Source organism: Parus major, chromosome 2 (assembly GCF_001522545.3).
Source record: "Parus major isolate Abel chromosome 2, Parus_major1.1, whole genome shotgun sequence".
In the NCBI taxonomy this organism is placed as follows: domain Eukaryota; kingdom Metazoa; phylum Chordata; class Aves; order Passeriformes; family Paridae; genus Parus; species Parus major.
The window spans coordinates 5790523-5815137 of record NC_031769.1 but is presented as its reverse complement, the minus strand read 5'-3'; the positions used below and the strand labels follow the sequence as shown (position 1 = coordinate 5815137).

The 24615-nt window shown below is 44.3% G+C and overlaps 1 protein-coding gene across 3 annotated transcripts; it reads left to right on the top strand.

Moving 5' to 3' along the window:
- The first annotated feature begins 1104 nt into the window (after positions 1 to 1104).
- WDR86 (WD repeat domain 86) lies at positions 1105 to 23025 on the top strand. Of its 3 annotated transcripts, XM_015618474.2 has the most exons (8): positions 1265 to 1404; positions 1805 to 2089; positions 4798 to 4939; positions 6394 to 6633; positions 6718 to 6826; positions 15463 to 15598; positions 19889 to 19992; positions 21882 to 23025. In XM_015618474.2, exons 2-8 carry the CDS (start codon positions 1927 to 1929, stop codon positions 22098 to 22100), a joined length of 1113 nt encoding a protein of 370 aa, XP_015473960.1. In that variant the 5' UTR covers positions 1265 to 1404; positions 1805 to 1926; the 3' UTR covers positions 22101 to 23025. The 3 variants fall into 3 exon arrangements, with proteins under 3 accessions (XP_015473959.1, XP_015473960.1, XP_015473958.1); XM_015618473.2 differs by lacking the exon at positions 1265 to 1404 and adding an exon at positions 1105 to 1190 and having other exon boundaries at positions 6394 to 6826; XM_015618472.3 differs by having other exon boundaries at positions 1266 to 1404; positions 6394 to 6826.
- The last annotated feature ends 1590 nt before the right edge of the window (positions 23026 to 24615 follow it).

The window sequence follows — 24615 nt, the reverse complement described above, 5'->3', positions numbered from 1 at the left end:
ATTGGGTGTAACATATTAGTCCTGTTTGGCCTCTGCCAGAACGCGCTGTGCAAAATAACACATCCCGTGGATTAATCCATTTAACGCACGCATTTCTGTCCGGCCCAAGGCTGGGGCACCTCGTGCCAGAGCGGGGCTGGTGCCTCATTCAGTGTCAGCGAGCACCTGCTGAACCCCGATACTGCACCAACACTGTGAAATGGAGCTGGGGGCTGGGGATTGGACACAAAAAGGTGTTTTTCTGGTCAAACGGAACTGAAGCTAGGAGAATAAGTTTTGTGATTTATCCTACCTCTGCCACCATGTTTTTAGCTGCAAATTAGCAGCAGCTCACTCTTCTTGTAGGGGGTGATTCACGTCGGACCCTGTTGCTGTTTTGCTGGGAGCTCTTGGCCTCCCCACGTTACTTTGTCCAGGGGATTTATCCTTCCTACACTCACTCACACCGCGGTGGGTAAGAACCCATCAGCCCATGTTGTCAGAGCCCTCGGCCAGGTGGACTGCGGCAGCACAAAGCTGGGCTCACAGCAGAATCCGTTCCCACGGGGTGCAGGGCGTGGATGGGCAAGGGGCTGCACTAACAAACAAAGAGCCCCAAAAGCTTCGGGTCGGGGCAAAGCGAGACAGCGGGTTTGGGGCTCCTGCCGGAGGGCTCCCGAGGCGAAACGTGGCAGGAGCTCGCCCAGGGAGAGAGGCGAGAAGAGGAACAAAAGGCGATGGCTTCCCTCAACCCAGCTCCCAGCAGCAGCCTCTGCGTCCCCCCGGGAGGCCAGGAGAAGCCAGGGAGGAAATGCCGGTGCCCCCAGGCGTCCTGAGGGGCGAAGGTGCGGCAGGAAGCGCTGCCTCCCCCGGGACGAGCCCGGGGGCTCCGCCGCGGATGCGGGGGTGCAGTCGAGCTGCTCCGGCTGCAGTGCGGTTGTTAAGGAGACCCCAGCCGGGAGAGACCCTCCGGCCCTGCGCTTCCCCCGGCCCGCCGGGAGACTGAACTGCGGTAGGGGCGGCCGCAGCCCGGGGGAGGCCGCTGCCCCGGGAAGGGGGGGTCGCTGCGGAAAGAGGCCGTCTCGGAGGGGCAGCGCTGCCGGGCACCTTCGGAGCGGAGGACGAGGCGCAAAGCGGCAACACCGGGGAAGCTGCGCGGGCGAGGCGAGGCGGCCGCCACTGGGGGAAGCGGCTCGAACGTGGAGCGGGAGGTAATGGAGGCAGGGCCGGGGCGGAGGGTGAGGGCCCGCCCCGGGGTGGGCTGAGGGGGCACGGCGGGAGCCCTTCCCACCTCCCCGCAGGGTGGAGGCGGCCGGGGGGACCCTGTGCTCGCCCAGGCGGTGTCTCTGGTGCCCTGGCGGGAGGAGGTTCCCCCTGCCCGGAGGGCGAGTGCAGGATCGCTCCGCCGGAGCCGTGCCCGGGGCGGTGAGTGCCGAGATGCCGGGGGGCCGTGCAGGAGGGATGGCGGCAGCCTGGAGCTTTGGGGGCCGCCTGAGCCCAGGCTCCCCTCTCGGAGGCGTCACCTCCCCGGCGTGCCCAAAGTCAGCCCTAAGATTGCTTTAAAAACAGCAGCCTCGGCGAGGGCACGAGGTAGCGGTTCCGCCGCCCGGGCTCAGTCCCCCCAGAGGGCTGGATGTGCCCCGATGCCCACGGAGAGGGCACAGCGGGCAGCGTGTGCGCCCATCTGCCGCCGCGGGGCTTCGGATCCTGCGGGCAATCGGGCACTCAATGGCTTCAGCTCACCCTGGCTGAGGGAGCGATGCAGCCGCGGCGAGATGCAGCGATTTAACGCGCTCTCCCGGTCCCCCTTTGTGTCCCTGTGCAGGAGCCTGGACTGCCCTGCTGATGTTTCGGAGTTGAGGTAATGGCAGAAGTCGGTCTGTGGGGCACGGCCGGAGGTCCGGAGCACGGTCTGGGGGTTGCAAAGCGCCCGTGATCAGCGCCGGGATGGGGAACAGCGGCTCGGCCGTGAAGGTCTGCACGGATCACCAGGGGGGCATCAACTGGCTGAGCCTGAGCCCCGACGGGCAGCGGCTGCTGACGGGCAGCGAGGACGGCACGGCGCGGCTCTGGAGCACCGCCGACAGCCAGTGCCACGGGCACTTCCAAGGTACGGCAGCTGATTTTCGCCTGGGCTTTGGCTCTGAAGCATGGCACAGGCCACACAGCGTGTTCTGGTCTCTTTCAGTCCCTGCCGGGCAGCCAAAATCATGCTTGTTTTTGTTTTGCTGTTTATTACAGCAACGTTAAGCAGGAGCTGTTTCAACCCAAACCAGGTTACCAGCACTACTGAATGCACGGATCCTTTTATCTCAGAGTGTGCGAAGTTGTTTAACTTGCCCTGTTTTACACCGTGAAAACATACTGACTTTTTGTTATTCTTTTTTTTTTTCTTTCTCTTTTTTCTTTTGGTCCTTTTAATCATTTTAATCATCAACATTTCCAGATGATCTTTATTTAGAACCTCTTGACCCAGAAGTCTGGAAAAGAACCTTGCTAAATAGGTTGCTTTTGTTTTCCCTTCTCATTTCATACACAGAAATGTTAATTGAAGGCTTTTTCAATTTAAATTATTTTGCATCTTAAAAAAAAATATTATCCTTAGACTGTCATGTCAGTAATTGAAAAGAAAAAAACAAACTGTAGCTAGTTTGGCCATGCAAGAGTCTAGATATGGGCTAAAGATGTTTGTATTCCCCCTCATGTTCTTTTCATATAGAAAAAAATAAAGCTGTTAAATTTGGAATTTGTAATGTTTTTTTCTTCCAAAGAAGAAATCACATTGCTGTGATTTCCTTGTTGTTTGTTTGCTTGCGTGCTTGTTTTTCACTATAGAGTATTGTCTTTTTTCCCCACATCCTGCCGTGGTTCTAGCTTCTGGAAAACTCGCTGCATTTGCTTGAGGCTTAGAAATCTCTTTAAACCACTAATTAACTTTTAACTAGAAAGAGAAATGTATTGGATAGAATTCATTATTATGGAATCTACCACATTTGCCAGTGTTTGGGGTAAAATCTGAAGATGGTTGGGCTGGGTGGTTTGTGAACTGTCAGTCGAATCAGATAATTGTATGTATTTTATACTTATGCACACATGCAGTTGTCGTGTCAATTTTAATTTTACAAGCTATAATTACTGATAAACCTGTGTCTCTAATGCAGTTTCAAGCTCCACCACAGCACAACCAGCAGACTTGTGTGGTGCCTGCTTTTGGCCAGACCAGCACCAGTCTTTGCCATATGGGGATTTTGGCACCCTGTGTGTGGGTCGAGTACTGCTGATGGTTAAAATCTGCCTGGCAGACTTTGCTGTAGTAACCAAGATGCTGTTTTGGTCTCAGAGCTGGATTACATGATGCTGTGAGAAAAATCCCAGTGATTGAAACCGGATCCATTCAGGCCTCTTTGCAAAAAGTTTCACAAATGTGGGAGAACGAATATAGTTTTGCTTATAGCCCTGGTGATCTGTTTGATTTTTGGCATCTGATGAGTTTGTTTTAGAGGAAACAAGCCATATGTTTGTAACATGGATTCTGGTTTCCTTTTGAACGACAACAGGCTTTGGAACTTCAGGAATTGTAGCGAAATCTGTTTTTTCCAGTCAGGGAAACAAAGTTTTACTGGGAAGTCTGCTTTCCCTCATTTTTTTTACCATCTCTTTATTTTACAATATTCTGTTTTTCTAATACCTTTGTCCATCTGTCTCTCTTTAATCACAATTGTTCTTTAATTTATTTTTCTTTCTTTTTTTCCTCAAAGAATAGTATTTAAGTCACAGTAGGGCCCACCAACTTCAGCCATAACTGTCATAGTGGCTTAAGTGGAAGCTGTTCTGCTCCTGAAAGCTTACAGTCTAAAACAGAAGAGTGCAAGATAACAGTAGTCCAATGATTAGATAGGTGACAGCAGTTTCACACAAGAGATTCTTGGATGAAGCTGGGACTTGAATCCTAAGGTGATTTTTATGTGTGGTGCATTTAATATTACAATAAAAAAATGACATATCCTGCTAAGCAGCAACAAAAGGTTCAGGTGATAGTATTGATTCCTCTTTTTTGGCATTGCCTTGTTTGTCAGTGTGACATTTTTAGGGCAGTGGTTGTGTCTGTTTTTATTGTAACTGTAGAATCCCTGTGTACTCTGAATATTGTGTGAACAATTGTGCTCTAATCCTTCCTCCCTCCTTCCCTCCTTTCCTCTCTACATTCCTTTTCATTAAAGGTATACTGATACTTAGAAAATTGTGGAGTTTAGTCATATGGGGGAAAGTATTGTGTGACTATTTACCTGGCATGTTTTTTTGTTTGCTTTTCATTCTGCCTGGACAATGAAATCAAAGGCTTGCTGGTAAGTCTCAGGTCATTTTTTTGGAGTTTCATGCTTTGATATATGACTGTGTCCTGACAATCAATGGGCTGGGTTGAAATGCAGCCTTTTTCTCCCTGCTTTCAGAAGAAGGAAGTAAAAGCATTTTTTAATTAAAAAAATAAGCTATTTTTTAATGGTTTCAAACTTCATTAGTCTGAGTTTTATTATATTGACATTAGTCTGTCTCGTTACATTTTTATAATACTGTTTGGTTTACCTGATTGATGGAACTGTACTGTTTTACTCTTTCACTTAATCCTGATATCATTGAAGTTTCCTGCTGTGACTTGAAATGGTTTTACACAAATCTTTAAACGTGAAAAGCATGGTGGTGCATTTAAAACTAGAGTTTTGGTACATTTGTTTGTATTTTTCTTTCAGTTAAGGTGAAGAGCTGGTCTGGTCTGTCCTTTCTGCATGCACAGTGACTGATTTCCTTTGTTATTGCTAGGACATGAGAGTTACATCACCTTCTGTCACTTGGAGAACGAGGCTGCCTTCACGTGCAGCGCTGACCACACCATTCGGAAGTGGGACGTGGTGACTGGGCAGTGCTTGGCCATTTACCGAGGCCACACATCAATTGTCAACAGGTGGGGTTCTCCCCTCGAGTTCCTGTCATCTCTTATCACACACTTTATCATTTCACTGCAGTTCCCCATTATACACTCATAAAAGGGGCTGTGTAAACCTCTGAGTTTGTGTTCTGTGCTGCAATGATTAGTTTTTCTAGCAACACTGCTGACACAGATAGGAGAGAAATGAAAGGCACACAGCAGGGGAATGGAATCCAGGGCTAGGAATGAAATTCCAGAAGAACTTATCCAATTGATAACAGATGCTTCTGATAAATAGGTTTAAAAACATCCTGTCAAGCTTTTGTGTCAGCAAGAGGGATAAAGTCAGGGATTTTTATGTAATTATTATTCCTGTTTGGGCAAATGAAGTTTAATAATAAACTTACTGTGTGTGGCTGATTGGCCTTTCCATTTAAAGTGCCTATTAATAGTTGGACTGGATTTAATTAATGGCAAATAGAGCAGTCAAAGATTGGTATTTTTTTAACATTTATTTTCTGGTGGGCACGTGGGCTTTTTAGTTCCTTTCTAAACTCAAAACACATATGATGTGTAGTGAGATTCTGTAAATAGTTAGGAAGGCTGGTTCTGTGTTTTGGCACAGGCCTGATTCTTGCTTGAATCAGCAAATAGAAAATGTGTTCCCCATTCATATGACTTTGTTGCCTGTTTGAAAGGTTCCAGAGGACCAAGCTCAGCTGACAAAGAGGGCAGGTTATGGGTGTTTCCTATCTCTGGTTTGGAAATATGAACTGTAGAGATTTTTTTTCTGTTATTGTATGTTTGTGCAGCTACAACTCATTATTTTGAAGGCCCAGGAAGTTGAATTTCTGAGGTGTACTCTTTGGTTTGGTCTTCAGTTGTGTAATAAGTGGGGTGCTCTTGCATTACCTTTTTTGAGATCCTAAGTGAAATTAAATGTTTTTTTTTTTTTCTTGCACTCTGCTTACTTGATGATAGAAAGATGGTTATTTTGCACACTGTCAGTTACAGTTCAGATTCCTGGAATGTTGTTTTGTTGCTTTGTTTTGTTTTGATTCCAAGTTATGGTCACAGATCTGTTCTTAAATAATTTTTTTATAAAGAAATATTAATGAATAATTATCGAGAATTTTCTAATTACAAAAAACCCCAACAAATGCAAAGCAAACGACCAAAAAAATTTCTGGGTATTACACATAACTTATAAAAGTTCAATTCCTTGCTGGAAGGAATTTTAGCAAAGCAAAATTCACAAAGTTACAATGCTATAGTGTAAAAATATCTGCATCAATGTACCTGAATCTCAATTTTCAAAGTAGAAACTGGGAAGTGTTAGATTTTAAAAATGCTTATTTTTTTTACATATGATGTTATGTTCATGCTGCTGTTTCAGACTTTGGAGTACTTGACACTGAAATTGTGAGAAAAGATGGTTATGTACAAAGAGCAATACTGTTCATATACACACACTTTTTTTTTTTTTGCAGAATCCTGGTTGCTAAAGACTATCTCTTCAGTGGCTCCTATGACAGGACAGCCCGCTGCTGGAGCGTGGACAAGGAGAAACAAATCCAGGAATTCCGGGGCCATCGGAACTGTGTGCTGACTCTAGCTCACTATTCCTCCAGGGATGTGCTGGAAGAAGAGGAGGAGGAAGAGGAGGAGGAGGAGAAAATGAGCAGGGACCTGCTGGTGACAGGGAGCACGGACTGCACTGTGAAGGTCTGGTGGGTGTCCAGCGGGCGCTGCTACCAGACCCTGCTGGGACACACGGGGGCCGTCTTATGCCTTATACTTGATGCACCAAACAGGGAACTGTTCTCTGGCAGCACGGATTACACCATCAGGACCTGGAATATTGTCACTGGAGAGCAGCTGAAAGTTTTCAAGGAGCACCAAGGATCAGTAATTTGCCTAGAGGTAAGGGCAGAGGCTTCCTCGAGGGCATTTGGGTGTCTGTCTTAACTCATGTGGGTCTCAGTTGTCTTTTCATTCATAAAGCTCTTCCAAGACAGGTTGTAAATGGTCATCTTAAATATTCATGTAATAACAAAATAATAGTGCTCTCTGGTTTTGAGACAAACCCCTTTCTCTAAAACACTCAGTGATCTCTTAGCTTCTAGTGGCTGCCCTGCTCTTAACTTCTAGGTTAATATCTATTTGAGTTCCACTAGGTCATGGAACTCATGAGTAGGTGTGCTGAGAGCACTGTTCATCTGAGTGGGATTGTGTAGTCAGGCTCACCAGACTCTGAAGAAAATAATCTGAGCAAGTAACACAGGGTCACGTAATTTAAAAAGGAGAGGGGAAAAACACTCGGTAAACCAGATAACTTCAAAAAACCCAACCCAAAGTCCAACCCAAAACTGTGGGTAAAAGATAATAGGAAAGCATAAAGCTGAAAGAAATCCTACATTAAAGATCATGCAGATGTGAGAGATGTGAGAAAAGAAAGGGAAAAACAGATGGCCATGACAAGAAAACAGGCAAGGAAAATAGAAAAGAAGCAGAGCATGGGGGAGAGAAATCAGGAAATGATGGAGGAGAGAGAGGGAAAAAATGTAACGTGATCTGAAAAACTATACTCTGTTTTTCTGTTTGCAGTATTTTTCTGTTGAATGCTGCCAGCTTTGTTAATGTTGCAGGGGAGAGGAAAAGGTCAGGCAGATGAAGCAAGAGGGGGACTATCACACAAGCACTTTTCCTGTACATTCATTATCCACCAGAAAATGCTAATAGTGTATTTAAAGAGAGTACATGATGGTCTTTTACTCAGCTTTAGGTCAGCATAAATGTTTATACATGGATGTGTCTGACTGAAGTTAATGACTAGTTTTTCTCCCTGCTCTCCCTGTTTGTGTTTCTTGTCCATAAGTGTTTTTCCCTTACAGAGGCTACAGGATGTATCTTTAATATCTGTTTAATAAAAGTTGCCTTTGTTTCCAAACACGGTAGTCACAGCTGACACTAGCAGACTAAAAACCTGGGAGTACTGAAGGAATTCTGTTTTCCTTCACTTTTAGAAAGATAAAAAAAACCCCACATAATATCATATTGCCCTGGAGTAATGTTTGTCTTGCTTGGGTAAATTCTCAGCGTTAAATCTTGTTTTTATGATATTGTGGTAATGTACTCTGAGGATGCTGAAGTAAATCTGTTGCTGTCCTTAGTGTCACGCTATGTTTTGTTGTTTAATTGTAACCCTTCTCCAAGGCACAGATTGGCAACAACAGAGCTTGCCTTAATTTAATTGGGTTCTTGCTAAAATTGTTATACAAAGCTGGCTTGACCCTCTCCCAGAAGCCTGGGAAATTCAATTACGCCCTTTGAATGCTCAGGAATGAGCAATGCCTGTGAGCACAGAGTTAAGCAATGCCTTTAAACAAACAGAACTTCTTGTAGGGGAGAAGAAAAGCAAAACCAATACATCTATTTGGAAAACCTGAACAATTCAGAGTACACAAGACTACTGCTGCTGCCAAGACTGTGTTGGCAACAGTCCTGGCCAAATCTTCTTGAGTGACTGGTAGCCCCTTGCTTCTCTCATCACCAGTTAATGTTTGAGGCTGGGAGGGTCCAGCTGAGGTACAAACAGCCCCCACAGAGAGCATTTAGTGTCCAGGCCTCTCAAACTTATCCCAGCTTAAGCAGTCACTGCTGTTGAATAGCTTTAGGCTGTCGATCTCTCCTAATTCCTCCCTCTGCCTTTCTGGGTTCAACACTGTCCCTTCTGTTCCACTTGGCTGCCACTCAGCACAGCCCACATGGTATTTTCATTCTTTCAGAAAGGGGTCAATCTCCAGAATCCATACAAAGATGTTTCAACAGAAAGGAAACTTCCTGAATAGAGGTGGGGTTTTTCCTATTATTTTTGTTTTGTTCTAAAAAAGCTTTTGGGGCCTTTTTTGCCTCAAACTTCCTAGTGACAGTGTTGGAATCTGTGGCAGTGAGTTGGGAGGGTATTTTTCAAACCCTGGGTCAGGAAGGACTGGGAGGCAGTTGTGAGTTGCTCACAGTAGACAGAAGTCTTAATTGTTGACAGTAATTAATTTTCTTCAGTGCAGCAGTGAGCTGCTAATTACATCAGATTTTCACTCTGCTGTCCTGGAGGAGCTGAGTTAGTACCAGCAGTTGAAGGCAGTTACCTGTTCTCTGGATGGTACAATGCTTGTGTGGGAAGAAAAAAAGGGAAAGAAATAAAGACTTATTTTCATTTTATTTATTCAAATAAAGGTCCCTAAGGGAGGATGACCTTTCAAAAAGTTTGAGAAATGCTCAGTGTGATTTCTCATCCTGGACACAGATCAGGAAAAATTTGGATATTGAGACCATATTTTCCCCAACTTTAAAAAGCTGTTATTAACAGTGAGAATGCCCCGGGATGTTCTGAACTGCTGAGAATTAGGTCCGGCCTGTTCCAGTCATCTCCCATTACTTTCCAGTAAACACCAATAGTGTTGCTGTAGCAGTGAATGGAAATTCCTGGAGCTTCTTGAAGGAGTTTTCTGGGTAGATAGCCATAAAGCACACCCATGTTTTCCACCCTGCTTCCTGCAGTGCTGGTGTGTGGAAAGCAGAGGAGTGATGCCACAGACACGTTCAGATTTTGAATGTTCCCCAGTTGCTCTAAGATCCTTTAAGGTGTTGTTACCAGGTAGTGTAAGTAGAGGAGCCTGGAAGCAGCTTTCATCTAGCATGGCAGAACAGAAAGTGTTGGTGAGCTTTGGGCTTTGCCTTGTCCCCTGTCCTTGGTGGTTCTGGACAGGGGAGTGATGAGATTGAGTCGTTTGTGCTCCCCAGGCTGGTCCAGGGGTCCGTCTGGTGAAGGTGACCAGCTGAGCCCACTGCGTGTGCTCTGCTGACAAAGGGGTTCTGCAGCTTGTGATAATGCCTTTTTTCTCCTCCTTCCACCATTTAAATGGGGCTGAGAGAGTTTCTATCTGCTGTGAGAATTGTGTAGATGTTAGGTGCTTTGGCAGCATTGATTACTTGACTTTCCCAGTCAGGCAAGGTAACTTGCAGTGGAGCAGCGAGAAATCTTCACTCTTCTCCTCCTGCAGTGTGTTGATAGCTTGGCAGACAAAGTGCAGCAGCTGTTTTGGGAGCTCCCTCTTCATATAAGAGCCAATAATGAGATTTTATAGGAAGTGATGGGAAAAAGCCAGGGTGGGCTGAGTGTTATCACATAGCTCATGCTCATTCTTCCACTTAAAAAATTTCAGGCCTGGCTGAAGACCAGTATTTGCAATTAATAATCAAATATGCATTTTCCTTAATGTGACTGCCTGCAATAGGCTGAATAACCCTGATTTAAATATTTGTTTGTGTGTGTTTTTCTAAATGTCTGTCCTAAGTAGCATTGCAAACTGTTCACAAGGATTGTTTTATCCTTTGCTGATTGTTCTGCCTCCAAGTATTTATCAAAATTGTGCTGCCAAAAGCTGGCAGAGAGAAATGATCCAACTTGGAATTTAGCTTGGATCCTACAGCAAACATTCTTGAAAGAAAATTCCCTTTTGAAGAACATGAACATGAGTGGGCAAGGGCTTGCTTCTGGTTTTCCTGCAAAAGTTCCTTTGTTTGGACCATCCCCTTCAGTTGCCTTTTAAAGAAGACTACAAGAAAAGAATGCTTTGAACAAAGCCACTGCCTGAACTCTTTGTATGTGCTTAACTGTTGGGATCATGGGGACAGAAATGTTTTCTTGCTACACCAGTTAAATTAAGTGCACATATTTTTCATAACTTGTGTTTCTATTTGTTGCATCAGAGGACGGAGATGTGAATGAGCAGATTGTGAAGGTGTACAACACCTCTAAGAACAAAACATGGGGCCATCATTTTGCACTGCAGTAAAAAAGTTGAAAAACATTCTTTTAACAGCCAGGCCAGAGAGCTCATTCTAGATGGATTCTCAGGAAAAAAAAACACAACCCAACAATTTCTTGCCCACAGGGAGTTTGTTAGCTCGTTAAAATGGATGTGGTTTGAATGGGATCCTGAAACTCTTAACTCAGCCCAAGGCTTACATAGTTGTAACTCAAGATTGGTCCAGCTTGGTGATTTTTGACTTAGAAGTGGCTGTGAGCAGAAGACCCAAATTCCAGATTGTAGGAATGCTGACCCCCATGAGAAGAATAAGCTGGTGATGAGGTATGTGGTCACTCATGTGAATCCATCCTGGAGTTCACGAGGGCCAGTCTGAGTGCAGTGACCCTCAGCCAAAGGATATGTCCAAATCTCTTGGTAGAATCAATTGCCTCTCCAAAAATTGTTTCCCATAGCAAAGGTTAATTGGGAGGGCAAGGTCCATTCCTATAAAGTTGAAATATCTGCTAAACAGCTCTTTTGCAGATATTTTTTGGCATTCTTACAGGTAGAAATTATCTTAAGCTGCTGCATTTGTGCAGTTCAGCCAAACTTGTGAAGCAATAGGGTTGTGATTGTCTTGAGAGACCAACCCTGGATGTGATAATTTGTTCTTTATTAAAATTCTGGTGTTTTTGTAGGCTATAACCAAGGTTTTTTCTTATTAATAAGACCTGTAACTACTAAAGCGTTTACAACTTGTCTTTTGCTACTGCTATTACTCTGCAGCTCACAAGCAGTTTGTCTGAGCTTTTTCAGGGCATAGTTACATCTCCAGTACTTTGACTCGAGGATTAAGACAAATTTGCTCTATTCACATGTCAGTGTTTCATCTGGTTCAAAGCAAAATCTCTCAGAGCTATGAGAAAAATTAACAATCCAGAATTGCAAATATCAATGCAGTGTTTTTGGTTTTTTTTTCCTGCTGTCTGGCTGAGGCTTTAGAAGTGGGCATCAAACTGTTGCCAAGTTTTTAATGGTTTTGAAGCTACATGGGTTTGAAATATTCACTCAGCCATTTGATATCTGAGCTGCAAATCTGTTCTGTGTCATCCACTCTGCTACAGGTGTCCTTGCCTGGCCGTGGTTTTCTGTGGTCAGGAGCTTTGTTGGGCAGTTGGCCAAAGTGAACCAAGTGCTCAAAAGCCAGCCAAGGAAAACACAGCTTTAGAAATGTCACCTCTTCTCTGGGCAGGCACAGATTGGAATATGTAACTCTGTCTGCAAAACATTTTGAAACCACAGAGTGTGGGGCCAGCTTCTAAGGCGCTTTTGCTGGGGGAGCAGTAAGTGATGATAATTCTTATTTTAAATACAGATTAAATGCAGATATGTTGCAGCTTAGGCTGGAGTTGTAAGCTAGACTTATCTTTGGTTAAGCAAAAGAGTGATCTCACCTAAATTGTTCTGGTCACAGCTGAGAAGGTTGTCCTTGTTGGGTAGGAGAAACAGCGAGTTTTATGGCAGGATCTGTTTCAGATGTGCCTCAGGATGAGAGGAACTGTGCCCGAGATGACAGTGACTGTAAGGGGGCTATCCTTAGCTGTGGAGATGTGAACCAATGCCTATCATATCACTAAAGGCAAATCTGATATGCAACTTCAGCCCAAGCTGAGAGCTCTGGAAGTCTTTCTTCACGAACAGCCATTTCATGCTGTTTTATAAAAATGCCATGGGAATGAGGGGCTGTGACAGTCAGAGCCTGCCCTGAGTTTTGCTGTTGCCTCTGCTGTAGGTTCAGTTGGTGGCGTCTGGTAGATTGTTTAACCTGTTAATGTTTCCTTTCCCATGCAAGAATGAGAATCCTGTGCTACTGTGCTCACCTGCTTTAATTGGAGAGGGGAAGGAAGGTGCATGAAGTGTTTCATGGGGCAGCACAGAGGCTTTGAATTTAATTGAGAGAGATGGATGGTGTGCGAACCATCTCACCAGATCTCAGCAAAACCAGTGTGGGTGGCAAGTCAAGGGAGGTGATTCTTCTTTTGTGAAACCCCCACCTGCTGTGCTGCATCCAGCTCTAGAGTCTTCAGCACAGGAAAGACATGGATTTGTTGGAGTACATCCAGAGGAGGTGGTGAAGATGATGAAGAGGGATGGAGCACCTGTGCTATGGAGATGAGGACAGAGTTGGGGTTGTTCACTCTGGAGAAAAGAAGGTTCCAGAGAGACCTTAGAGCCCTTTCCAGTGCCCAAAGGGGGCTCCAAGAGAGCTGGAGAGGGACTTTGGATAAGGGTGTAGAGTGATCAGACAAGGGGAAATGGATTTAAACTAAAAGAGGCTAGTTTATATTAGGAAGAAATTCTTTCCTGTGGGGGTGCTGAGGGGCTGGAACACATTGCCCAGAGAAGCTGTGGCTGCTCCATCCCTGGAAGTGTTGGAGGCCAGGTTGGAAGGGGCTTGGGGCAACCTGGGATAATGGAAGGTGTCCCTGCCCATGGTGGGGGTTTTGAATGAGATGGTTTTTAATGTCCCTCCCAACCCAAAACAGTCTATGAGTCTAAAGCTAATAAAATCCTGATGCTATAAATTACCTGAGTAAGTCTATGTAATTTGAAACATTTTTGTATCTAACAAATTAGCAAATCTAGGCAAAGTGCAGCTCTCCTGTTCATTGATACACCCACTTAAATGTAGAAGTGAAGCTGTATAACCTAATGTACTATTAATGCAGAGTGGCATTTACCTGTGGGAGGTTATAATTTAGTGTTTTTCCTTGCTCAGTGGGCGGGTTGATGCTGCTACCAAGATGTCTAAAAAAGAAATGTAACAATTTGGCCACAAACCATGCAGCAGGATTGCAACTCAAAGCATCCTCTTCCATTCAGCAGGTGCACATGACAATGCTCTTCATGCCTATTCAGGGAGAGACTGAAATTTAAAAGTCCTTCCTCAGGCTAACTTGTGGTTCTTGGTTTTGTTAGTGCTCCTGGCCATTTGTTCTCCCTCCTCATGGAGATGTAGCATTAACGCTGTTGTTAAAACAGCTTAAAAGTAATAGGAAGTGACATTTCAAAGCACTGCTGGCTTTTTACAGTGGTTTGTGCTTTACAAGCTCCTGGCATCCAGCTATGAAGTCTCTCCCATGGGCCAGGTTCTGCTGGGAGGAAGAGGGGCATGTCCTGCTCCAGCTGAGCTGGTGGGAGCTGTGGCCAGGGAACCTCTTGGTCTGCCTGCACACAATTACTGAGTGGGTTATCACAGTCCCATTACTGTAGTGCTTGGTATCTTAAAATACCTTTTGTTTCATGTTGGAACACAGCACAGTGTTACTTTGTACAAGCTCACTTCTGATGCCTTTTGGGAATGGAGTAATTTCTTTTTGATTGGGAGCAGAGATGGAAGAGCATGAACATTCCAGCCTTGCAGATACAGAGTGTGCAAAGAGCGGGGACCAAATTTAAGCAGATTGGCTGAAGAACCAGCCCTTAAAAGTGCTCTACAAGCATGACCACAAGTTGATTTGTCATTTGCTTGTTTCCTGGACATACTGGAGAAGCATCAGGGATTTGTGCACTGCTGGTCATTCCAACCTTCTGATTTGTGTGTCTGGTGGACAGACAAGGTACCATTCATTACTCCTTGGGAAAATTCCACTTCTTGGTGGGGGTCAGGGTTCTCCCTCCTGTCTCTCCATCCCTCTGATACAGAGTTTGTTGCAAGTCCATAAAACATACCTCAAGCCACAGCTGGGTTTTGGAGAGACTGGCTGCTTTCAGCAGGAGTTGGGCTCTACATAACAATGGCTGTGAAAACCTTCAGTTTGATGTCTTTGCACAGACAGAGAATGCCAGATTTTTCTGTACACTATGGAATTTTTCCTTGCTGTGCTTCCAGGCTTTGTGTAGTTTGTTTACTGTGAACTGGTTGGTTTTTTAGTCTTGCACAGGTCAGTTATTTTCTTTCTGTCTCTGTTCCCCAGCTGCAATCCTTCCTTTCATCATTCTCTGTCCTGTCTATGTGGAACAAACCCCACCTTCCTCACCAGTGAGTTCTCATGATGTGCAGGATGACTGGTGCAAGGAGGGGTAGCACACAGCAGAAGACAATCTGCTTGAAGATGTTTGGAAAACTGTGTCAGGATAGTTATTTATTTAATTATTCAATAGCAGTCTAAAAAGACTTGTGGAAATGCAGATACAAAACAATTTCAAGAAAGAGTTAGTGTTTCTGAATACTGACCTTGTGCAGACTGATCATGCTAAACATAAACCCTGGTTTATGGTGTGTAAGATTTTAATTTTAATTTACCTTTTAAAAATATTTTGTTACTCAAAATTGTTCAGATTTTTTTTTTTTTAATTAAAACATAACAATCTGGTAAGAGTTCTTGTCAAATATGCTTTGCAGAAACAACACTGCTGGGGTTTTTTTTTGAGGCTTTAGTAATACAACTGATTATGGATGTAGGGTTAGCATTGTTAAGCTCCCTGGAATCCTGCCTGCTGGCACAAGCAGATGGGCTAAGCTTTTATGTTCTGAAAGCTGGGGGCTGTTTTTAAGACCCAGAAGATGATGGGAGATGCGACTACGAAGAACTCCAGGTTGGTTTGCCCACCACTCCTCTGTTTCAAGGCACAGCTTGTTGCTCTCAGAGATGGAAAATGTGACTTGGGCTGGGTCCCTTCAGTGCAGTTCTTTCATGAAGGTGCCTGAGATGCCATTGCTGATGTGTTTTTCTCTCCCCTCAGCTGGTGAATCGTCACCTGTACTCGGGGAGCGCAGACAGGACAGTGAAGTGCTGGTTTGTAGACACTGGGGAGCGGATCCAGACCTACAAGGCTCACAAACACAGCGTTAGCACTTTGAAATACCATGCTGGCATCTGTAAGTTGCCTTTCCTGTGTTCTCAAGCCCCCTCCAGTCTCCTTTACAATGTTTGTCTTTGATTGAAGGTTGTTAATGGAGAATAATTTTGAACATTTGTGAAGTTGTCCTTTTTTTCAACTCCAGCATGTTTACGTTCAGTACCAAACTGCTGCACCACTCCATGTGGGAAGCTTAGGCCTTCCCTTCATTTCCCACCTCCCTCTTCTCACAAATGAAGAGGCAGTTGATTTGTTTCTGTTACCAAGAGAAGTGGCTTAAATCCTGAGCTGTCTGGGGGTTGTTTGTGTAGCTGTGCTTTAACCTCACTAGTCTGGTGTCTGTCACCTACTTCTGCTGCATGTGCTGGGGACAGGAGGTGCTGCTGTTGGACAGCCCTGTGCCTCTCTCTGCTGCCTTGTAGGCTCTGTGTAACACCTGTCCTAAACCAGAATCACACCTCAGATGCTCACTGCTCCTTTCTAACTCTTAGGCTTCCTGTTCAGGCTCTGACCATCTCCTAGACTCATTTTCCACAAGTGTTCTTTTCCTGGTCATTCATGGATTTGTTCCCCAAAGCACTTTTCTCTAGTAGCCAAGCAGTGCTTGCCTTACTAATGCTCAGGATTCAGCTCTCCTACTTTCAGTCCTCCTGTTTACAGTGGTTCTGTACATCAGTGTCTATTGCTGACATAACAGTATATTCTGACCATCAAACCTCCTTCTTTAAATCCCTTTCTGTGCTGGCTTTCCTTCTGCATGTCTGGAATTGTGATAGCACCCGTGTGTTTATCAGTGAACCTCTCTCCGTGCCATCCTGGTCTTATCCTGCCTCTGGTGTTTGACTTGATGTACCTTCACTTGCTTCCCCCAAAAAAAAACTTCTCTCCTACCCTGAAGGAGATTGCCACGGATGTCTTAAGCTAACCTAGACATTCACAGCATTTTCCTGATTTGCTTTCTGCACTTCAGCTTTGAAGTGAACACATCACACTAAATGAGTGGTTGCTATCTGGGCCTTGAGCTCTCTTTTGGCAGCTCCTCAGTGTGGTGGTGATAAATGGCTGACAGATGCAAGATGGTGCACGTTAGCAGAGTTGTACCTGCACAGTTTAGTGGCAGTTGTCTGGCACCATACTTGCCTGACTACAATTATAACCCAGTAATTGAACTGATTTCTTAATTATGTTTGGAAACTTAGCATGTAACCAGGCCCAGAGGTAGAATTTTAGTCAGGAAACATTGTTTTGGTTTTCCTATCAGCATGAGTCCCACATCACTGCTTTTCTCCAGTAAAATATTTATTTATAATTTATGGTTATTTCAGTTCTCCTCACCTACATGGCAGAATTACCCCATTTTCCCCTACCTGTAGGTTGTAATTTCTGCTGATTTCAGCTTCTGCAGTTGGCTAGAAGGCTGAATGGAAGGGGAAAGGGTCTGAACCTACACTGCACCTTCAAGTCGTTATTGCTCCAAGGTGCAGGCAGGCAGAGCAAGGGAAATGAGCCAGAAATTGTAATCCTGGTAGATGATCACTGGTAGACAAATGATTTTATGTGTGTGTTTTCCCCCTTTTAATTATAAAGACCCAAACCAAAACATTGGTTTTCTCAAGACTAGGCAGAGGTGAGCTAAGCTGATGTTTGCCTGATCCTGTGATGAACATTCATGTCTGGCTGGGAGACAGATATTCTCTCCTTCCTTAATGAGACCTCCAGAGCTGCATTTTTTCAGTGTTGATCCTACTTTTCATGCAACCTGTAAAAACCTGAGCTAACTGTAAAGAAAAGAAAGCTTTAGCTCAAACAAAAGTTGCATTATCTGATGCCACCCCCATCAGCTCTGCAGCTTTCTCTCTCTTCCCCCTCATTCCACCACCCTGTCCCTGCCATGCACATACATTATTTTTCCACAACACTCCTTTTTTAAAATTAAAATGCAGACAATATTGCTGCATTTAGTCAGACCTGTGAAGAACATCCTGATAGTGAGATAGAAGAGTTCAGAGTTATTTAAGATCTTGTTTTAAATCAAGTGCAAAAGTACTAAAAGTGTCAAACAGGGAGTATCAAATTGTTCCACTTGAAGGGTAAAAAAAAAGTTCTGGAAAAATATTAGGTACTTGTTTGAATGCATTATATGAACGTTAATCAATGAAAGAGGACATTTCCTCTTAAGAATTAATTTACATACTGTGATTGCTTTTATTATCACATATTTCCATGGTATCTAATAATTGTCTTAGAATTAGAATTATAAAGGCATGTTAACTGGATACCAGTGATGGAACTAGTGTAGCTTGAAATTCTATCTGTTCACCTGGGACAGATCAGAACTGCCTCTCAGAAGTGTGGAGAAAAATACTTAAATTATGTTTGTTTTGATTTATGTCACATTTGTACCAATACAAGAATATAAAAAGAAATCCTCAGCCAAGAAGTGGTAATTTTCTGTTAGAAGATTGTAATTCTGCTGCTTTCTCTCTGATCATTGCCCAAAGGCTCATTGCCCCAAGGAGTTTGTGGTCTAAATAAGAAAATAGAGTAGAAGAAAGAGAGGAAAAATACGTCTGTTTCCAAAATCTCTTTATAGTATACAGAGAGTCCAGAAAGATGTGAACATTAAGCATTAAATTATCAGAATGTGTTTCCAGTGGCTTTCCTCAGTCTGCTTGTGTAATTAATAGCATGGGGAATGTTACAGCTGGCTCTCAATCTAATTTATTTAATGATATATTGATTATTTTTTCTCTTAAAGTATGTGCACAGCCATTTAAAATTTAATGTGGTTTATATGTTTTCATGTTGCAAAAGCTCAAGGGAAACATTTCAAAACTGTTCTCCCAAGGGTCTATGAAAATTAAAAAATGAAAATTAATTATATTTTGTTGTTGTTGTTTATTTCACAGGTGGCTTATATAAGTATATATTTAAATTCTAACTCTGGGTTAGATCAACAGCTCTTCTTTGAAATTCAGAGGTGGAGAGAGACTTCCTAAATCCAGTTCAAAAGAGATAAAGGATGTCTGTCAAAAGCAAAGTTCTGATAGCAACAGCTGAAGTAAACTGGCAGCTGCATCGTGAAAGCAGCTCTTAATTGGTTCCTACTCTCTGCATGTCTGTAACAGAATTAAGTGATTTCCATTCACTGGGAAAAAATCAGTACCTGTTCACTGCTTTACTTTGTTGCTGCTCATTTGCAGAGTGGGACATGATGCTTTTTCATGACTCTGCTGGAAATTGAATTATAGTGGCCCATATAAAGTGACATTGATTTTGCACATCCAGATGTTTCTTGGAGGTGCACCCAGGAGGTGCCCAGCTCCCTGCTGTTTCATTTGAATTTAAAAAGCTTGTGGCAGTACATAGTCTGTTCTCTCATCTGTTATTGTAGTCCTGAATTTACAACCATAATAATTTATCCACCTTTCTTCAGAGATTCAGTTCCTGACTTCTCCCAAAAGATAAGGAGCCTGTTGGCTTCAGGCACTCCAGTTTTGTAACAATTTTTCCATACCAGTGTCTTTTACAAAGACCTGAAATGCAGGGAGCAGTGAATATATTGCTTTTTGTAGCTCTGAAATATTTATCTCTAGATAAACTTGAGGAGTTCGGGTTAACTGAAGGAAAGTGTTTATCAAGAGACTTTGTAACCTTTAAGGCACATGAAAGGGCTCTTTTCTGGACATATTGCTAAGTACAAAAGCTAAATATTAATACTGCCTTACAGTTTCTGGATGCAGCAGTCAGGGGATCTGATGTGAAGATCCTGAAGCATTGAGAAATTGTTCTTTGAACATGTAAGGAAACCTGATGAATAGCCAAAATTCCTGGTCATGCTCAATTTAGTTACCCCAGCCCTGCCCCTCTTGCAGCAGCAGTGGTGATGGAAACACTGGAGTACTGAATGGAAAGCTGTAAATAACTCTGCTAAAGCAAAGGGAAGGTCGAGTGGAAATCCTTAAAACCAGACTTGAGATAAATTGCCTGCTTAGAATTACTGAGGCACGTTTAGGCAGGGAAATAGCTGTGGAAGAGAAGAGCAGAAATAGATACTTGAAGCACATGTAGAGTGAAATGCTGGATTGTGTAGGAACTTCAAGTTGAAACCAGTTCAGTGTTTCAAAAAGTACAACTCAAAACAAGCATATTGGGGTCATCAAAATGAAAATTATCTGGTTTGTCTGAGGAGAGAATCAAAATGATATGTCATGCCCCCCTGGGAGCTGGTTTTAGGTACATTTTTGAACTAGTATGAACTGTCCTCATGTGGCTGCTCACATCTGGCTGTGCTGTGTGGTTGTGTCAGTGTTCACAGGAAGTGGTGATGCCTGTGCAAGAGCTTTCAATTCCAGGAGTGGAGTCCTGCAGAAGATCTTCAGAGGACACAAGTTCATCATCAACTGTATCCAGGTCAGGAAGGGGTTTCTTGGTGGGGTTTCTTCTTTTTGATTGCTCCCTCATTTGTTTTGTGGGAACTGGTGTGGCTGACTGTTCTGTGTGTCTTGGATTGGATGTTGTTCTAGCATAAGACTTGAATATTCTGTATGTAATTTTAGAAAAGCTTGTTAATAATAATAAGGATAAGTGAAACCACAGAAAGAGTCCCCAGGGACAGCCCCATGTCTGGGATCAGGGTTTTTTCAGGTCAGGTTGGATAAGCAGCCACGAGAACTGAGACAGATGAACTGATGCTGTGTGGGGCACAGAATGGACTCCAGCCTCGTGAGACCCTTTCCATTACAAGACACTAATGATAAGTGTTTGCAGTTCTCTAAGGGGAAAAGGAAGTTCCTGCCTTATGCATGCAGAATAATTATAGCATTGTCCCCAAACCACCCAGGGGCATGGCATCTCTAAACAGTCAGAAGCAGCTCAGTAGTGATATCTGACCCACATCCTGCCAGGCAAATGGAGGGGTTTCTGTCACTGGCTTAGAACTGAAAGTTAATGTTGTTTGCATTTTTTCTAGGCTCAAGTGGGACTGGCATTTAATAGTTAAAACAGGAGAAATTAGTAATCCTTGGTGGCCATGCAAAGGCCATGGAATCATAGAGGGGTTTGCATTGGAAGGGACCTCATTGCAACCCCCTTGCCATGGGCAGGGACCCTTTCCACTAGATCAGGTTGCTCAATGCCCCTTCCAACCTGGCCTAGAACACTTCCACAGATGGGGCAGCCACTCTAAGAATCTGGATCTCCCTGCACTGGGATCTCAGAGTAAGCTGTGTGCAGCATGAAGCTTTTTAACAATATGAGACATTGGTAATTCTGTAAGGCTGATGGTCCAAAGAAAAAGGGATGAGATAAAATTCCTTTTGGAGTTGATCCCAAGCACATAAAGTTGTAAATATGGTTTTATCTTGTATATTCTCCTGGATTAGTAAGTGGCTGGATGATCTTAAACTGCAAACTCGTGGTACAGGGCAGTTGTTGTGTAGCAGGCAGGCACCTGGATGTGTTTGGGAAGTACCTGATAGAATCACCCTGGGTAGCCCTGAGTATTGACAAGACCAAAGCTTGGCTTTGTATTCTTCTTGGTAACTTAATTTCCAACTGTACAGGGGCGAAATAACCCAGGCAACCTTAAGATGAACTTAAGTACAATAACGAGCTGAATGAGGGGTGTGGTACTTCATGTAAGCCAGGGAGATGCTCACTGTCATGGCACAGGCAGCCACAGGGCACCCATGGTGGGGGACACACTGAGACAGGAACAGGAAGATCACCAAGACTGAGGTCTAGTTTCCAGGCCAGGACAAGGACAATTGGAAACATTCCCAATAGAAGCAATTAGTTCATAAAGGAAATGGAACCACTGCAGGTTAAACTACTGCAGGTTTTGAAAACCAGTGGAATTTGAAGGAGGAATTGTACCTATTAGTGCAAAGGAATAAAGGAAGTTAGAAAGGAAGCATTCCTGACCCCCCTCACTGCCCACCAATGATGATTTTGGTGCCTCCTTAAGTCCACATCAAAACCAGCAGTCTGAAAACAGTGCAGAAATTCCCAGCCACAGACTGCTCTGACACTGGGTTTAGTTCTCCATTGCTTTTCTAGAGGGTCTGGGTTATAAATAACTCTTGCTGTTTATGGCTCTGTGAAGTGGCTGAGAAATGAGTCCTGACTTGGTAATGTCTCATCCCACTTCAGCAGCTTTTGTGATAATTTATACTGGCTCTTGCAAGGAGCTCAGGCCTTAAGTGTCAGGATCAAGCTGTGTTTGCTCTGATTTTTGACAGTTTGACTGTGCTGATTCTGAGCTGTATGGCTCAGTATTAAGTGTGACCCTGTTGTTCCAGATCCACAATGAGCTGCTCTACACAGCTTCCCACGATGGCACACTACGGATTTGGGACATCCGGGGGATATGCAAGAGAAATAAGCGGCGCTTGAAGAAGGAGAGGTCTGTGCAGGGCAGGAGCTCCCAGAAGGGGAGTCTGTCTCGTCTCTTCAACAATAAAGTTGGCTGTATGGTACAGCAGGAGAATGGGCAGCATGAGGCTGTTGAACTGATGTGACAGTCCAGAGCAGGCTTTATGTCAGTGACCAAAGCTGAACCTTTTATTTTCTGCACCACTGTGTCCATGTAAACCAGAACTTGGAAAGAGATGGGAAGTGGCTTTGCCTGGATCTCTGTGTGAGGAGCCAGGATTCTCTGTGGCTGCCAGATGGACTCAGGACAGATCCTGTGGCTGTGATGACTCAGCTGAGCAGCTCTGGGGGCGGGAGGGGAGGCAGCATGGTTCAGGTGAGGTACCATTGTGTGTGTGCAATTAGGAACTTTCCTTACAACTGCTGGTGTCAGTTCCCTGGGGCACAGAGATGTTTCAACTCTGTGCCCAGTGTCTAAGATGTTCCTGTTGCCCACTCCCATGACCCCTGTTCAGCCCAGCATGGCAGTGAAAGGTGGCCTTGAATTCCATCTTCACAGCTGACCTTTGTGTCAGTCATTGGCTGACAAGGCCAATGCAGGAGGGTTTGCCTCTGCAGCAGGAGTTTAAAGCAGACTGCACATCTCTGGGAAGCTGGGAGTAGTAGGACAGAAATGAATTTGTTTTTTTTTTAACAAAACATAAGCCACAGAGCAAGCCAAACCTCAGCCCTTGTGTGCCAAGGTCAACTGTTTGCTAACCTTGTATTGTCTTTCCTCCTCCTAAAGCTGTGTCTTGCTAGGTTACCAGTAGCATTGGAGAAGAAGTCAAACGGAAGAGTTTTCCCAGTCTTTTTCCATGTTCATCCTTCTCTGATAACCACTGAGCCATGAAGTAACAAGGGTTCTTATATTTTTCTATTTGCAGATATAGGCCTTTGTAGAACCAGTACAAAAATATCTAACCACATGTTTTTATTTTTATGGCTTTATTTATTCTGTACTACAGCAAAACAAAAATGCTGTAATCCTTTTTTAGAATGGATTAATAAACATGTGGCATCTCCTGACAACTGACTGTCTACTTTTTATTTCTGTCTCATATATGGGGGGGTATGGCCTGGCTGCAGAAGCACAGCAGTCACAAATGGATGGAATAGGAGGAAAAAAAGCCCACATACACTTTTGGAAACATTTCTTGCCTTTCTCTCAATGCTGGGGCTGGAGTTGGGTGTATGTGGAGCTGTTCTGCCTCCCACCAGGGACCAAAGTGCCAAAGCTCAGCTGCCATATCAGGGGGAGGAGGGACCAGACACAAAAGCACAGACTTAAGGGAAAGCAGGGATGACAAAGAGCTACAGGCCCTGAATCAGCACTGTCCTGGTGGCACCAAAGCCTCCTGTTCTGACACCTTAACCCTGTCAGTGGGTCAGGCCCATCGCAGACCCTGCTCCCCTCTCCTGCTGAGCATCTTTGGTAGCTCTTACCTGGCAGGTTTTCACATCTAGTAGGAAACAGCATTTAAATTACGTGAAATGCCTACCCTGAGACTAATTTGGGAGATCATCTGCATCAGGCAGACTTAATTCCACTGTAAACCTCTCAGGTTGGTCACTGTGACTCAGTGACTATGAGCTGGTGCTGGCTTGCCAGGCAGCTGACTGTATTTGGCTTCTGAGGACAACACTAAGCAGGAGGCCTTTAGGAGCTGGACAGAGTGCCCCAGATCACCTGAGCTGTATTTTGTGTTTAAAACTTCACACACAGTACGTGAGACACAAGAGCCTATCTGGGCACACAGCAGCTGCACATACAGTCAGCAGGGAGAGATCTCAAAAAGTGGAATTAATGAGTCATTACCACTTCTGCCTGTTGCTAAACATATCACAGTGCCTCCAAATGCACGGTCAAAATTAACTTACAGCTTTCAGCCAATGCCTCCTGCTCTACTGATGACTTACAACTGCGCTGGCAGAGTTACATCATTGATGAATGGCTGCTCTGACAAGCACTGCATGTTATGATGCTAATTTTAAATTCCCCAAGGACAAACCTTCCCTTCTGAAGTTGTCGCTGACAGTTTGCTGTGCAAGCCACTTCAAAGAGGGAATTGCTGCATGTGCAGCTCAGTGCTGCCTTCAGTGCATGCCCAGGGGCTAGCAGCCAATGCCAGGAGGCCAGGAGGTTTGGGAATGGAGGAGTAAATTTGTTTCCACCTCCTTCTTGTTAAAACTACATCCATGATTTGTATATTTTCAGTTCTAAATTCTTTCCCCTGTTCGGTTTTTGCTCTGCCTTTTTGTCCAGGGGATTTCCTCAGTGCTGGCCTGTAAAGAAACAGGATATAATGGAGCTGGGGCTGGTTCTCCCTCAGAAGCTCATACTCCCGGCTTTGGAAACCCTTCAGCTTTCAGGGTAGAGATACAAAGCCATTCACTTTCTACAGTACTTGCCTTGATAGAGAAGAATGAAATACAAATAATTCCTTAACAATGTAATCACTGCCTGCTTTTTGCTGTGTTTGGCTGAGGGAATCAGTGTAAAAGGCAGTCCTCTCAGCCCGTTCAGTGCCCGCGCTGGAGCTGAGCAGTGATGCCGCAGGCCGAGGCCCTGCTCCCTGCAGCGCACAGCAGTTCACGCCCTCATTTCCCGGCCGGTAAGTG